Raw genomic sequence first — 12523 nt, 5'->3', positions numbered from 1 at the left:
CTTGCTATAAAAATGTTACTTTCTTTCACTAATATATTTCAATCGATGTGAATAAATCAGAAAACATGATCAAAGTAATTCACAGTTAATGCGATGTTACTTAAAATATTTGAATAATAAAAATCAAATTAAATCATTGAAAAGGCAGGCTTAGACCTTCTTAGAAAGACAGTTAGTGGCCTACCATAATTTTAGCACTTTTTCATGAAAAAAACTCCATTCAATTTCCTACAGATTTCATACAGTTCATTCCATGGAGATACTTTTTAGGGAAATAGAGAAGAGGGATGTGGAAAGTGGGGTCTCCTCACTCCTCCTCCGTGCAGCCCAGAAGCTCTGACCGCAGGGTGATCCTCCCGTACCAGGACCAAGGAAGGATTCTTATGTGACGTGCATAGATGGGAGGGTCGATGACATTTTTTCTGTGGGTGTCATTGTCAAAGTTGCCTTGAAAAACCTAATAAATAAGAGCAAAAAGTATCAATCTTACAGCCTTCTTTTCTTTAAAAATTATTTTTGATTTTTTTTTTTGTTTGGAACACTTTTCCCAAAACTAAGATCTAATGACTATTCCTTTTCTGTTATTCAAAATATATTGTAGATATTTTTGAATGATTCTTTCTTTCTTTCTTTTTTTTTTTTTTTTGAGATTTTTGCTATAGAGCACATGTGTTCACCAGAGAGACAGAAAGCGAGAAACTGCCTGCAGGATTATGGCCATGCCACAGTCCCTTCTCTATTCTTCTCTCGGGATTTTGGACACTCACACACACAAACACGGGTCCAGGACTCCAACCACAGTTGACTGGGTGGGAGTCCCGTGATGCAACCATTATGCCATCTGTTGGTCCCTTTAATGAATAATTCTAATTAAATTGTCAACTGATGTTCAACATAAAGAGTAAAGAAGGCAAGAATTGTCTAATACATGAATAGATAGATCTGTCATTTTTATCCGCCTTTCTCTCTTTTCTTTAATGCAACATATATTTATTTTTTGCTTATGCTACAGGCTAACATTGGTCAGTTAGCTTGAAGATGCTCTCTTCCAATGAGTGACTCACAGATTCAACCGCTTGCAAATTACAGCCCACCTCTAGGACACGTGGCTTTCACATTTCCAAGAGGCAAGTGGAGAGAAGAGGAAGTAGGTTGTTCAGGATGTATTAAGAACAAGGTATAAAGCAGCTAAATTATTAGTGTACATTTTGATTTAACTTAATCGATTATATGACCCCAACCTAACTGCAAAGGCGGCTGGGAAACAGATGATTATTTGGTGAGCAGTTAGAGTCTCTATTACGGAGATTTTTGCTGCCTTCTTTTCACAGAGAGAACAAAATTAACTCACCAACCCAACCCTAAAAGAGATAACCCCACCTATACTGAACACTGTCTTAAACTACTTTCTTTTGGGGGCATGGGGAAAATTCTTTTTCTATTAATTCTTGGATCTCCAAGGTACTGTTGTGATCATTTGACCTTAAAACCTCTTGACATTTTATCATTGCATGACTTCTTCCCTTTTTTTTTTTGTTTTATTTTAAAGTGCTTTTTGGGTGAATTTTAATGATGATTTCTCCCTAAGATACTTCTATATTAAATTTGACAAGTGCCTACTTCAGAAAAACAAAACAAAATCTCAATACTGGGATCCTGATAAGAATAACATTAAGTTATATGTTACTTTGGGAGAAATAAAGATATTTATAATATTTAGTCTTTATCTTAAGATTTTATCATTTCTCTTTATAGATCCTGAACATCGTGTATTAAAGTAATATCTATTTTTATATTTACATTTTTGTTTTAGTTTAATTAGAAAAGTGAAAATTCTCTTCAAAGTTTTCTCTTTTAACTTTATGAAGTATCTTATAATTGGAAGATGATTTTCTTATTCGTTTGAGATAAAAACATAACACTACAGGCAAGGAAAAGCCTGAAAATAAAAAAACAAAAAACAAAAACAAAAACAAACCTCCACCATGACAGAATATTTAACTTTTATTTTTGAACATTCTGAAATGAAAGAGAATGTTCTTTTTTCTTTTTTGAGAGTTTTTTTTGCTATAGGGCGCGTGCACTTGCCAGACAGACAGAGAAATAGAAAGTGAGAAATCCCCCCCCCAGGGGGGATGGCTACGCCACAATCCCTTCTCCTCCATTCTCCTCTCGAGATCTTGGGCACGCACGCACACGCGCCCGGCGTGAGTTCAAGCAGCCGGGTCCAGGACTCGCACCACGGTCGACTACGTGGGAGGCCAGCAACATAGCCATTATGTTAACTGCTGGTCCCAAAGAGAATGTTCTTAAAATAGTTTCTGGAATAAGTTGACTGAGTTCTATGTGGTCACAAAAGCTCTCCTGGCAAAAGAAAAATAAAGATATTTTCTGAAGCATTAGCTAGTATGGCACTGATTAATAGAAGCAACAGAAAAGATTGGGTAGTTTTTCTGCTGGTTCCATGAAAAGATTATTTGCTGTTCAGGGCAAATGCAAAGTACCATCCCCATCTGGTGGGAGAATAATTTTTCAGCTTGACACAAAAATATATCTCAAAGCCTACTTTTGAATAAATATTTGCTGAAAAAGAAAATATTGAGCTGTGCCAAGTCTAGAATCCATCATTCTGGCATATCTAAATTCGTATTCATTTAATAGGATTTTTATCCCCAGCAATGCTCTGGCTTGTATTGACCACAGAGGAACTCACTCCAGATTGTAGATTGAGATGTGTTACTTAACAAGAGTGTCTCAGCAAAAACTCACATGTATATAGGACATACCATGTAAAACACTTAAACGAAGTCTTGAGAGACTTTGCCATTGCCACAAGAGAAAATAATTGTATGTTCTCTGGTTTCCTGACATTCTCTCTGACTTATAATGTTGGATTCAAATTCCTCACGGAGGTTGTGGTGTTACAATTTAATTTAGAATCTAAAATTCAATTTCGTAGACCTGTTAGAGAACTTAATGTATGTCTTTGGAATAATAGAGTTTAAAGTCACTAACTTTCATTGCAATATCTATAGCAGTCCAAAATATACAAAACATAGAACTCAGTCAACTTATTCCAGAAAATATAGTGTTATATCACTTCTTCAAAAAGGAAATACAGGAAAAAAAAAAAACAATTTTCTTTGAAGTCTCTGCTCTTCAGCACAGGTTTCAATAACAAGCTATCAATACACACCAAATAGCACTTGAAGTATTAGTAATACTCATTTCTTTATTACAGAGAATACCTATGGAGAAATGATACCAGCTCTGAAACTGCATATGACAACGGAATTTCTGACTTAATGTGTAAAAATTATAGATAGCTGAAAGTTCATTTTAAAAAGATAGTAAAGTTTTGGGTCAGCCGATGGCCTGGAGGTTAAGGTAGCTTAATCGCACATGACCAAAGACATGGTTTCAGTCTTGGACTTGGTGGCTTGAAAATCATACTGGGCACATGTGCATTCATGTCCATCATTTCCCCCAAAGGAGGAAGATACTGAGAAGAACAGATTGCTGTGTGACCATAGGAGACACTTCCTTGCTTTCCCTTTCTTTCTTAGGCAAGAGCACGCATTCCATCCTCGGCGCGGGCCAAAAAAAAAAAAAAAAAAAAAAGAAAGAAAGAAAAAACAGAAATGTCACAAAACAGGATACTTTATAAAACAAAACTGCCCACAGAGAAACAGCCAAAATTGATGTTGAATCACCGAATCCATGGTCTAAACTTGCATAAAATATATTTTTACTTTCAGAAGTCTCTCAGGAACGACCCAGCACGGAACACAGTGCTCACTTACTAATTCTAGGATGACATCCTGTCCTAGCTGCCTACACGTCTGTGGGACAGATGCTGTTTTCTCATCTCCAGACTAGAAAGACCCTGCTGAAGAATGCTACGGTATGTCAATGTTTCACCTGGCAGAGGGAGGCAGTGGAGTTTTTCATTCTTTCAAATCAGTAAATTTCTAGGAATGTGTTTTTACATGCATACTTTAAAGATAAAAGCACTTCCATTGAAATCAAAATTTGAAAAGACTGATAGAAAACATTAAATCTCCAAATAGAAAGGAAAGCATTCTATATAAGAAAGACAGTTTTATTTAGGAAGTTGAACAAAGATAGGCAAGGTGTTCAGTGTAAGGGAGGAGGCTAATTAGTTTGCTCTTATTTTCAAACATGATTATGCTTTGGGGACGTGGGCTTTTCCTGAGATTTGAAGTTCAGGAAAAAGCCAGTGAGGTTACTTTGGAGAGGCTTCCATAATTACCATCTAAGAGAAGTTAAGAGAAGAAAACACAACTCCCTCCACGTGGCTGAGAACTTCATATTTGTTTTCTAATGTTCACTCTCCTGTGGTGTGAAGGTAGAATTCAGATCAAATTCTAGGGAGGATTCAACTCTTGATTCAGAGAGGAAATCAGGTAATATAAAACAATGAAATGTTATTTCCAGCATTTTCTTCTCTTTCTTTCTTTCTTTTTTCCTTTTTTTTTTTTTTTTTTTTTTTTTTGGAGGTTTTTTCTTTTTTTTTTTTTTTTTTTTGAGAGGTTTTTCCTATAGGGCGCGTGGGCTCGCCAGAAAGAGAGAGACAGAAAGACAGAAAGCAAGAAATCACCTCCCGGGGGGGATGGCCAGGCTGCAATCCCTTCTCCTCCATTCTCCTCTTGGGATCATGGTCACACACGCACACGCACCCAGCAAGAGTTTGAGCCACCGGGTCCGAGACTCGAACCGCAGTCGACTACATGGGAGTCCAGTGACATTGCCATTATGCCAACCGCTGGTCTATATATCCAGCATTTTCATAAGATAAGACTTGTTATTCTTTCTTAGGAACAATGTCTGAGGACATTGCAGACACCATGACTAGGAGGCTCCTGAGGATTCTTCAGGAAGCACTATGATCTTCCACTACACATACAGAGAGGGAGGGAATATCTTATTTCAACCTCTTTTTTGGGAGAGAGATTTTTGCAAAAGGGCATTTGCATTTGCTGGAGAGACAGACAGAGACAGAGAGACAGAAAACCAGATATCATCCCCCGGGGGGATGGCCACGCAGAAATACCTCCTCTTCCATTCTCCTCTTGGAATTTCGGGTACCCACACACACACACTTGGCGTGAGTTTTAAGCCACCAGGTCCAGGACTAAAACTGCAGTCAACTATGTGGGAGTCCAGTGACATAACCATTATGCCATCTACTGGTCCCAGCTCAGCTTATGTAAAGCAGTCATAAGCGAGGACTCTACACAAGGAACCCTTTTGAGATTTCTTGCATTCACTATGACTTTAGAAACTCATTTGGTTCATGAAGATGTGCTTCTCTTTATTTGTCTTAAACTTAACGCATCACATGTTTGAAGAGATTCCTATTGTTTTAACCTTTTGATATTTATACTTATGTTGTTCAAATAGGAGTGGTTCTAAACATTTTTAGTGTCCTTGAGCTGTTCAAAGCTAATGAGTTAGTATTTAATGAAGTCTCGAGTGATCCTTCATACAGCTGGCTGTTTGGTTGCTCCCATTTTCAATTTCATTATTTTTATTATGATATATGTGGACAATTACATCTAGAATTCTGGATATTGTGGAAATAGAGAGTGAAATAAAGCTTTCTCAAGTTTTCTCTACTGTTTGCATTTGCCACATTGTTAGGACGTAAAGTATACAATGGGCTTTACTGACCTTTGCACACTGACTAGATGCTCTTATGCTATACAGGATAGAAGGAAAAAAAAAATCCCTTTCCCTAGGGCAGCACGTGCATGAGCTTTTCTGTGTATGTGTATGAGGGTTAAAGGGTTGAAAGTTAAGACTTTTTAATTTAGCAAACATAATTTTAATTATGTATCCTTTATCGAAAGTGCTTATAGTTAGATAAAAGCAGTCTTTTGTAACTCTGATTGTTGAGAAACCCTATTTTCTTTCTTTCTTTCTTTCTTTTTTTTTGTCTAATTCTACCTATTCAATATAAGAATTTGAGACTTAGAAGTGAACTCAGAGATCTGCTAGCACCAGCTTCTCTAATTTTCTTGTCTGGAACTTCCGGTCCATCAGGCAGCCTCAATGTAATAGAGCAGGTATACATTCCTGCAGTTGGAAAGCTTAGGTTGAAATTCGCTTCTCACTAACTTTAATTTGTTGATGCTATGGCTCTGTTGTCAAAGAGCATAGAACACGTCTAGCCCATTGAAAGCAAAGCACCTTTTCACATGTTTAATGCTAACTAACAAAAACCTCTCAAAACTTAGATTCAGTGCTTCAAGCTAAACATTCATGATCCTTAAACATTTTGTCATGTTAGATGATTTTCAGACTGGTCACCTTATAGTATCCCACTGGATCCTGTGTGATTTCACTATGACTCAATGAGGTGTGGGATTTATTTGAACACAGAATATAGCCTGTAACAAAAACAGCTTCACTTTTGAGGTCTCCCTGTACATGCCAGGCACGCATGTTTGTGTCTGTGATCCAGGCTGGCTGAGGCTGGGGTGAATCACGGCATGGAGACCCTGTTAGGGGTGTCCCCCTTTTCTGTCTCTCTCTTTAGTGGACAAAATAAATAAATAGATAGATAAATAGAAGGATTTGATGGCCATCAAATCTATTTCACAAAGTAACCATTTATCCATTGTATGATTGCAAAATTAATTTTTGCGGGTGACACAAAAGATGAATATTTATTATTGGGCCATCAGAAAAGCCATGATGCATTTCTACATGGAAAAACATAGAAAAATACATCATGACTCTTCCAGTGACCCAGTAGTTTAAGGCTCAATATCATAGAACTAATTTTTATGTACTTTGTATCAGCATTACTTGCACGTTTTAGAATGCAAAAATTTTAGAGTTATAACTTGAATCAATGATGGAAGTAATTTATAGTCACCAAAATTTTCACGGAATTAATATGTATGAATGAAGTGAAACCATATTTTTCCACTTAAATAGTGTTTGAAAGAGAATCTTCTAAGTTCTATGACTGTGACTGTCAATAATATCTTAGACTAATTTATAGTTTAATTTATGTTCTTCTTTGCCCTATCATTACAAAAATTAAGATATAATTAATTTTTTTAAAAGTTTGTTTTAAAATGTGTAGATATAGGGGCCAGCAGGTGTTGGGGAGGTTAAGATGCTGGATCCCACAAGACTGACTGTGTATTTCTGGTCTCAGAGCCAGCAGCTTAAACATCACTCCAGGCATGGGTGTATGCATGCCCCGGATCTCAAGGATATTGGAGGAGAAGAGATTGCAGCTTAACCATTCCCCCAGTAGGGTGATTTCTCACTTTCCCTCTCTCTCTGGCAAGTACACAGACCCTATAGCAAAAACTGGAAAAAACAAAAATGTATAGATACATTTTTAGAAAACATTGCAGTCAGTGGTGTAAATCTATATTTGATTTTTAAAAGAATTATTAATTTAATTTAATTTATTTATTATTACTTTTTAATTTGACCAGAGAGAGACAGAGAGCAGTAAACTAAGAAAGCAAGTCGCCAGGTCTGGGATTTAAATTGTGGTTAGCCAAGTGGGAGTCTAGTGCCTTAACTACCACACCACCTGCTGGCCCTCTATACTAGATTTTTAAAATTTTTATTGGAAGTTTTGCATGTATTAAACTGCTGTTAGTGACTGGATATAGAAATCTTGAAAGCAAAGTTTGATTCTTTTCGGCAACATAGGCTCTCACTATTATTCAGTAAATTCAATTTTCTAAGAAAATTTACTAGCATCCTGAAACCATTTCATGATTGAATGGCTACTATATCATTCTTGATGGTTTCTCTGCAATCAATTCCACTAAACCAATGAAACTCTAACAAAATTAGGTTAAATGTGAGTACATTATTTCAGATGTAATAAGAAAACAAGAAACTAGTTTCTAGGAAAATTCCAATATTGTAGGAAATGTTCTTTTGAAAAATAGTGCATATTGAAAATCATATTCTAAGATTCTCTCTCTCTCTCTCTCACACACACACACATACACACATACACATACACACCCCAGAACAGTCTTTTTATTAGAGTTAGTCAATTGTGTTAACAAGAATCTACATTGATCACCAGTCTTCGGAAGTTTAATTTTTCCTATAGGACATCCCAGCAATACCACAGCAAAAATCCTCAGACATGCTGACATAGTGCCTCTATCCCAAAGCATCCTGAGTAGAACTATTGCCCTCCAACATCGCAGATGAAGTGAGCCACAGCTAACAGAAACAATTTGTCAGCAGTTGAACAGTTCTACAAGTCAAATAGGAAGAAATTCAACCAAATGCGCATAAGGAACTTGTGAAAAATATAATACATGCTATCTACGAGGAAACGATTAAATGCAAAGAAGCCTTGTTTTTATAGTACTGGCTATCACACACTAGATAATCAGTTTTCTGTCATCAAAAATAGTTGATCATCTGGTTTCCTTGTAAATGACAGACATCAAGAAACATCTTTTTTTTTTTTTGGAGAGGTTTTTGACATACGGCACGTGCGCTTGCCAGACAGACTAGAGAGAGACAGAGAGACAGAAAGTGAGAAATCACCACCCAGGGGGGATGGCCATGCCGCAATCCCTTCTCCTCCATTCTCCTCTCGGGATCTTGGGCATGCATGCACACGCGCCCGGCGTGAGTTTTAAGCCACCGGGTCCGGGAGGCGAACCGTGGTCGACTACGTGGGAGTCCCAGCGACATAGCTATTATGCTAACTGCTGGTCCCTCAAGAAACATCTTAATCTTCATTCTGCATCTGTGTGTTATCTTGAAGAAAATTATTGACCAATAAAGTATTTTTTCTAGGGAATAATTCTTCTGTAGGAGTCAGGATGTGTCAAATCTAGTACAGGCACAGTTTATGCAGATACATCCATCCCAGTGGTCAGGATGTAGTCCATGCAACTTTGTGTAAAGAGAGTATGCAGTAAAAGATTAACCTTATTCAAAGAGAAGTTGTGTTTTGTCCTCAGCTCTAGGGAGGTGATTTTTAACTCTTGGGAAGTTGTTTCTATAAAAGTATCTTTGATTATCTGGGAGCCTTGAGTCACACCAGATAGTCAATGCTAACATTATGTTTTACACTGTGGTTTTGGATTCGCTTGACTGCTGGATGGCTTGGACAGTAGTCAACCATATAGGTAGTCAACATCGTCTATGTGACTGATCCTCAGTAAAATCTCTAAACACCAAGATTGAGGTGAGCTTTCTGGATGGCAATACTCTGGGCTTTTTTGGGTTACACATCTTTGGTGAGAAAAGTGGGCACTCGCCAAGCCTGCACTGTAAGAAAACAAGCGAAAGCTCATGCCTGGAACCCTACCTACTCTGTACCATATGCCTCTTCCTTGGCTGATTTTTATTTGTGTGCTTTCACTGTCATAAACTGCAACTGTGAGGACACAAATTTTAAATGTGGGGCCAGTAGATGGTGTAATGGTTACATTGCTGGATTCCCACATGGTCGACCATGGTTCAAGTCCCAGATCTGGTGGCTTAAAACTCATGCCGGAAGCATGTGTGTACATGCCCCAAAACCAGAGAAGAGAGTAGAACAGAAGGGATTGCAGCATGGCCATCCCCCCAGGGGATGGTCTCTTACTCCCTGTCTCTGTCTCTCCAGTAAGTACATGTACCCTACATCAAAAAAATCTCTTAAGAAAAAAATTTAAGTGTGTTGAGCTAATCCCAGTAAATTATCAAATCTGAGGATTTGCAGTGAGTATTTGACGTATAAAAGTTATAGGTTTTAGAGGGGAATTTTTAATGTTTGTGATACTGATGTTAGAAAAGAAACTTCCATTACCTGAAAGAGTTGTGCCTACAACTTCCCCCAAATCATGCACCAGCCTCTGGCAGATATTCAGGCTTCAAAATTAACTGTGAACTTACTGTCTTTTCTGATTTGAATAAATCCTGGCATGACAAGTCATCGAAATTTATTTATCTTGGTCTTTGGGTATACTTTCTAAATCTTCTGCTCTTAAGATCTACTCTCTATTTGACTGGTTCTTTTTACTAGTAGTTGCTAGGTTATATTTATTCTCATGGACACAAACCTAATGAATATATCAAATAAATAGTGCTATTTGTTCTCTTTTGTATTTCAGTAACAAAACAATTCGACATCCTCATTCCCTTACATTTCTTTAATATAGGTTTAGAGGTTCTTTGAGAAGTATTATTTTGGCCATCTACTAAGGATTAGTTTGAAATCCCTCAAGATACTGCAGTCAGGTTTTCTGAACGCTATAAGGCATGGTGAGCTATATAAATAATTCTGCACCATAATTCCTATTGGATACCAATTTTTATCTGTGTTCCTTTCAAGACGATGTTTTGTTTCATAAGCCCTTTCAAAAATCTAGGCCCTGGTTGCTTCAGAGATTTCTTTGCTTCCCAAGCTCCTGCCATGAAATTAGATGAGGCTTTCAAGCTGCCTATCCAAAGATTTTACTTTGAAGGTCCAATTATAGAATGATTTTGCTTGATAGAAGAAATGAAAAGAAAAACATGGGGACAAGTTCTACCATCTCTCTTCCACCTGTACAACGATCATTTAAAAATAAACATAGAGATTTTCCGTGAAAATTATGTCTACTCCCACATTGTTGCTCTCAGGAAATGTCCTGTAGCTGGAAAGTTTGTGTTCTTATTATAATTATATTACAGAAAGAAAAAAGTTGAACTTTGGCCTCAGGGAATGTCACTGAACTGATTTGGCTTAGCTTCATGTTCTGAGTGTATATAAAGCTTTGATTATATTTCTTTCTTTCTTTTTTTTTATTAAACCACAAATTTGATATTTACTTAGAAATCTTGCAGCATCATTTGCATTGTATTACTCTTACTGTTAGACATTTTTTCTCCCAGGAGGCACCAATGGGAGATTCCAATAATAATTGCCCTCCCAAATGCAAATGTGCTAGCTTTTATTTATTTTTTTCTTATCTTGGCAATTAAAGGCTATGTTTCAATAAAGGGTCACGTTACTGGCTCTTTATTGCTTTTAAATGACCATACTCTCTCCTTAGTTTGCCCATAATTGACATAGAAGCTGGTTGAGTAATAATTCTTGATTGGAAAAGAGAGCTGTGGAAAGCTTTCCTCAATTCATTCTTTCTCGAATCCTCTGGAGTTTTAGAATGTTGCAGGAAAAAAAAAAATCAAGTAACATGATATTTTAAAGTATTTTTCAGAAACTTACAACTTCTGGCCTCTCATCAAAACACTCAGCTGACCTCCAAAAGTTGTGAGCTTAAGGGATCCAACTCTCCCCAGTAATAACCTGTTATTGGAAACTAGTATCGGTAATATTTGTGATTCTCTAACCTGGCTTTTAATAAAGAGCCAAAGGGTCTCACTAACAAGTTCATATTATCTTTTTCTTTTAAAAGAAAGTTTATTTATTTGTTGAGAGAGACAGAAACATAGTGTCATATGGTGGCACCCTCCTGTCTGTGCCATGGTGGGTAAGCCCATATTCCTTTTTGTAATTTCGGTCTTGATGTTGGAAGAAGATCCAGAGAAAAATTAAAGCAAAAGATTCAAACTGTCAATAGCTATCTTTCTTCTCCTAAACTCGCTGGGACTTAGAGCATTCAGCCTAAAGTCAGTAGGTGGGACACACACCATATTTAACATCTTTTATGATACAAATCTCTTTAAGCATCAAGAAATCCTAGGAAATATATCATATAAGATGACTGCCTATAAAGATTTATGAAACATAAAATATGCCATTCTAAACTGTGACTATATATTTAAACTATCGACCTGCTAGCATTCGGATTTTGTCTGACAGAAGAAATATTCCTACAGGAAAAAAAAAAAAGAATCGGAAAGTCACCTGCTTTTCAAAAATGTCTTTAGGAGATATTACCAGGCATAGACAGAAAGCGAGAGCATGCACTTCTTTTTAGTCTAACATCAGAATAGAAATGCCTTTTCCCTTTTCTATAAAAGTACAGAGCAACCTCCTTCTCTATTGAAGCTCAAAGCTCATCTTTCAAAATCTCCTCCTAAGTCACACTAGGTATTTTCCATTTCATCAGAACGATTTGTGGTCTGACTCTCCTCCTCCTTGGTAGACTTATAAATGAAGTTACAGCACAGAAATTGATGGCTTTTGTAATTCTTGTACCACACTGGAACCTCTTCTTCACTCTAAGTCTCTTTGAAGAGTTTCACTCTATTTCTGTTTAAAATTACTTAAAACAAGTTAGATTTATGAACAAAGAAGTGATTTAAGTATTCAGCCATATGTCTTCTAAGCCAGACTTGTGTCGAGGAGAAAAGAGTGGTAAGGAGTGGGAGAAGATAATCTTGGAGATGAATGAGGAGGTGGTAAGTGGAACCTTAGCGCTGAAGCAGAGTGCATGAGGGCGGGGCGTGTGTGTGCCTCGTTCAGGCAGAGCAGGAAGATGTTCTCCATTACCCTCTATCCTGAGCATCCTCAGGAGACCATCTGACCCAGCTGGAAGATACAGGTGATCTTTAATGGAGG

General features: G+C 37.2%; 1 protein-coding gene and 1 long non-coding RNA gene across 2 annotated transcripts in view; one reads left to right on the top strand and one right to left on the bottom strand.

Annotated features, from left to right (window-relative positions):
- Positions 1-3898, top strand: part of LOC102499829 (uncharacterized) — a 23463-nt gene extending 19565 nt beyond the window's left edge. Inside the window, exons 2-3 of the long non-coding RNA XR_001370014.1 lie at positions 1013-1177; positions 3759-3898. This is a non-coding gene — a long non-coding RNA (uncharacterized LOC102499829). The remainder of the gene's footprint in view (positions 1-1012; positions 1178-3758) is intronic.
- Positions 7-12523, bottom strand: part of EDIL3 (EGF like and discoidin domains 3) — a 496837-nt gene continuing 484320 nt past the window's right edge. Inside the window, exon 11 of the mRNA XM_006143479.1 lies at positions 7-457. Within this exon, the coding sequence (XP_006143541.1) occupies positions 308-457 (150 nt within the window). The 3' untranslated portion in view covers positions 7-307. The remainder of the gene's footprint in view (positions 458-12523) is intronic.

Source organism: Tupaia chinensis, unplaced genomic scaffold, assembly GCF_000334495.1.
Source record: "Tupaia chinensis unplaced genomic scaffold, TupChi_1.0 Scaffold000099_1, whole genome shotgun sequence".
In the NCBI taxonomy this organism is placed as follows: domain Eukaryota; kingdom Metazoa; phylum Chordata; class Mammalia; order Scandentia; family Tupaiidae; genus Tupaia; species Tupaia belangeri.
The sequence above is the reverse complement of the archived record's forward strand: the minus strand, read 5'-3'. Positions and strand labels throughout refer to the sequence as shown.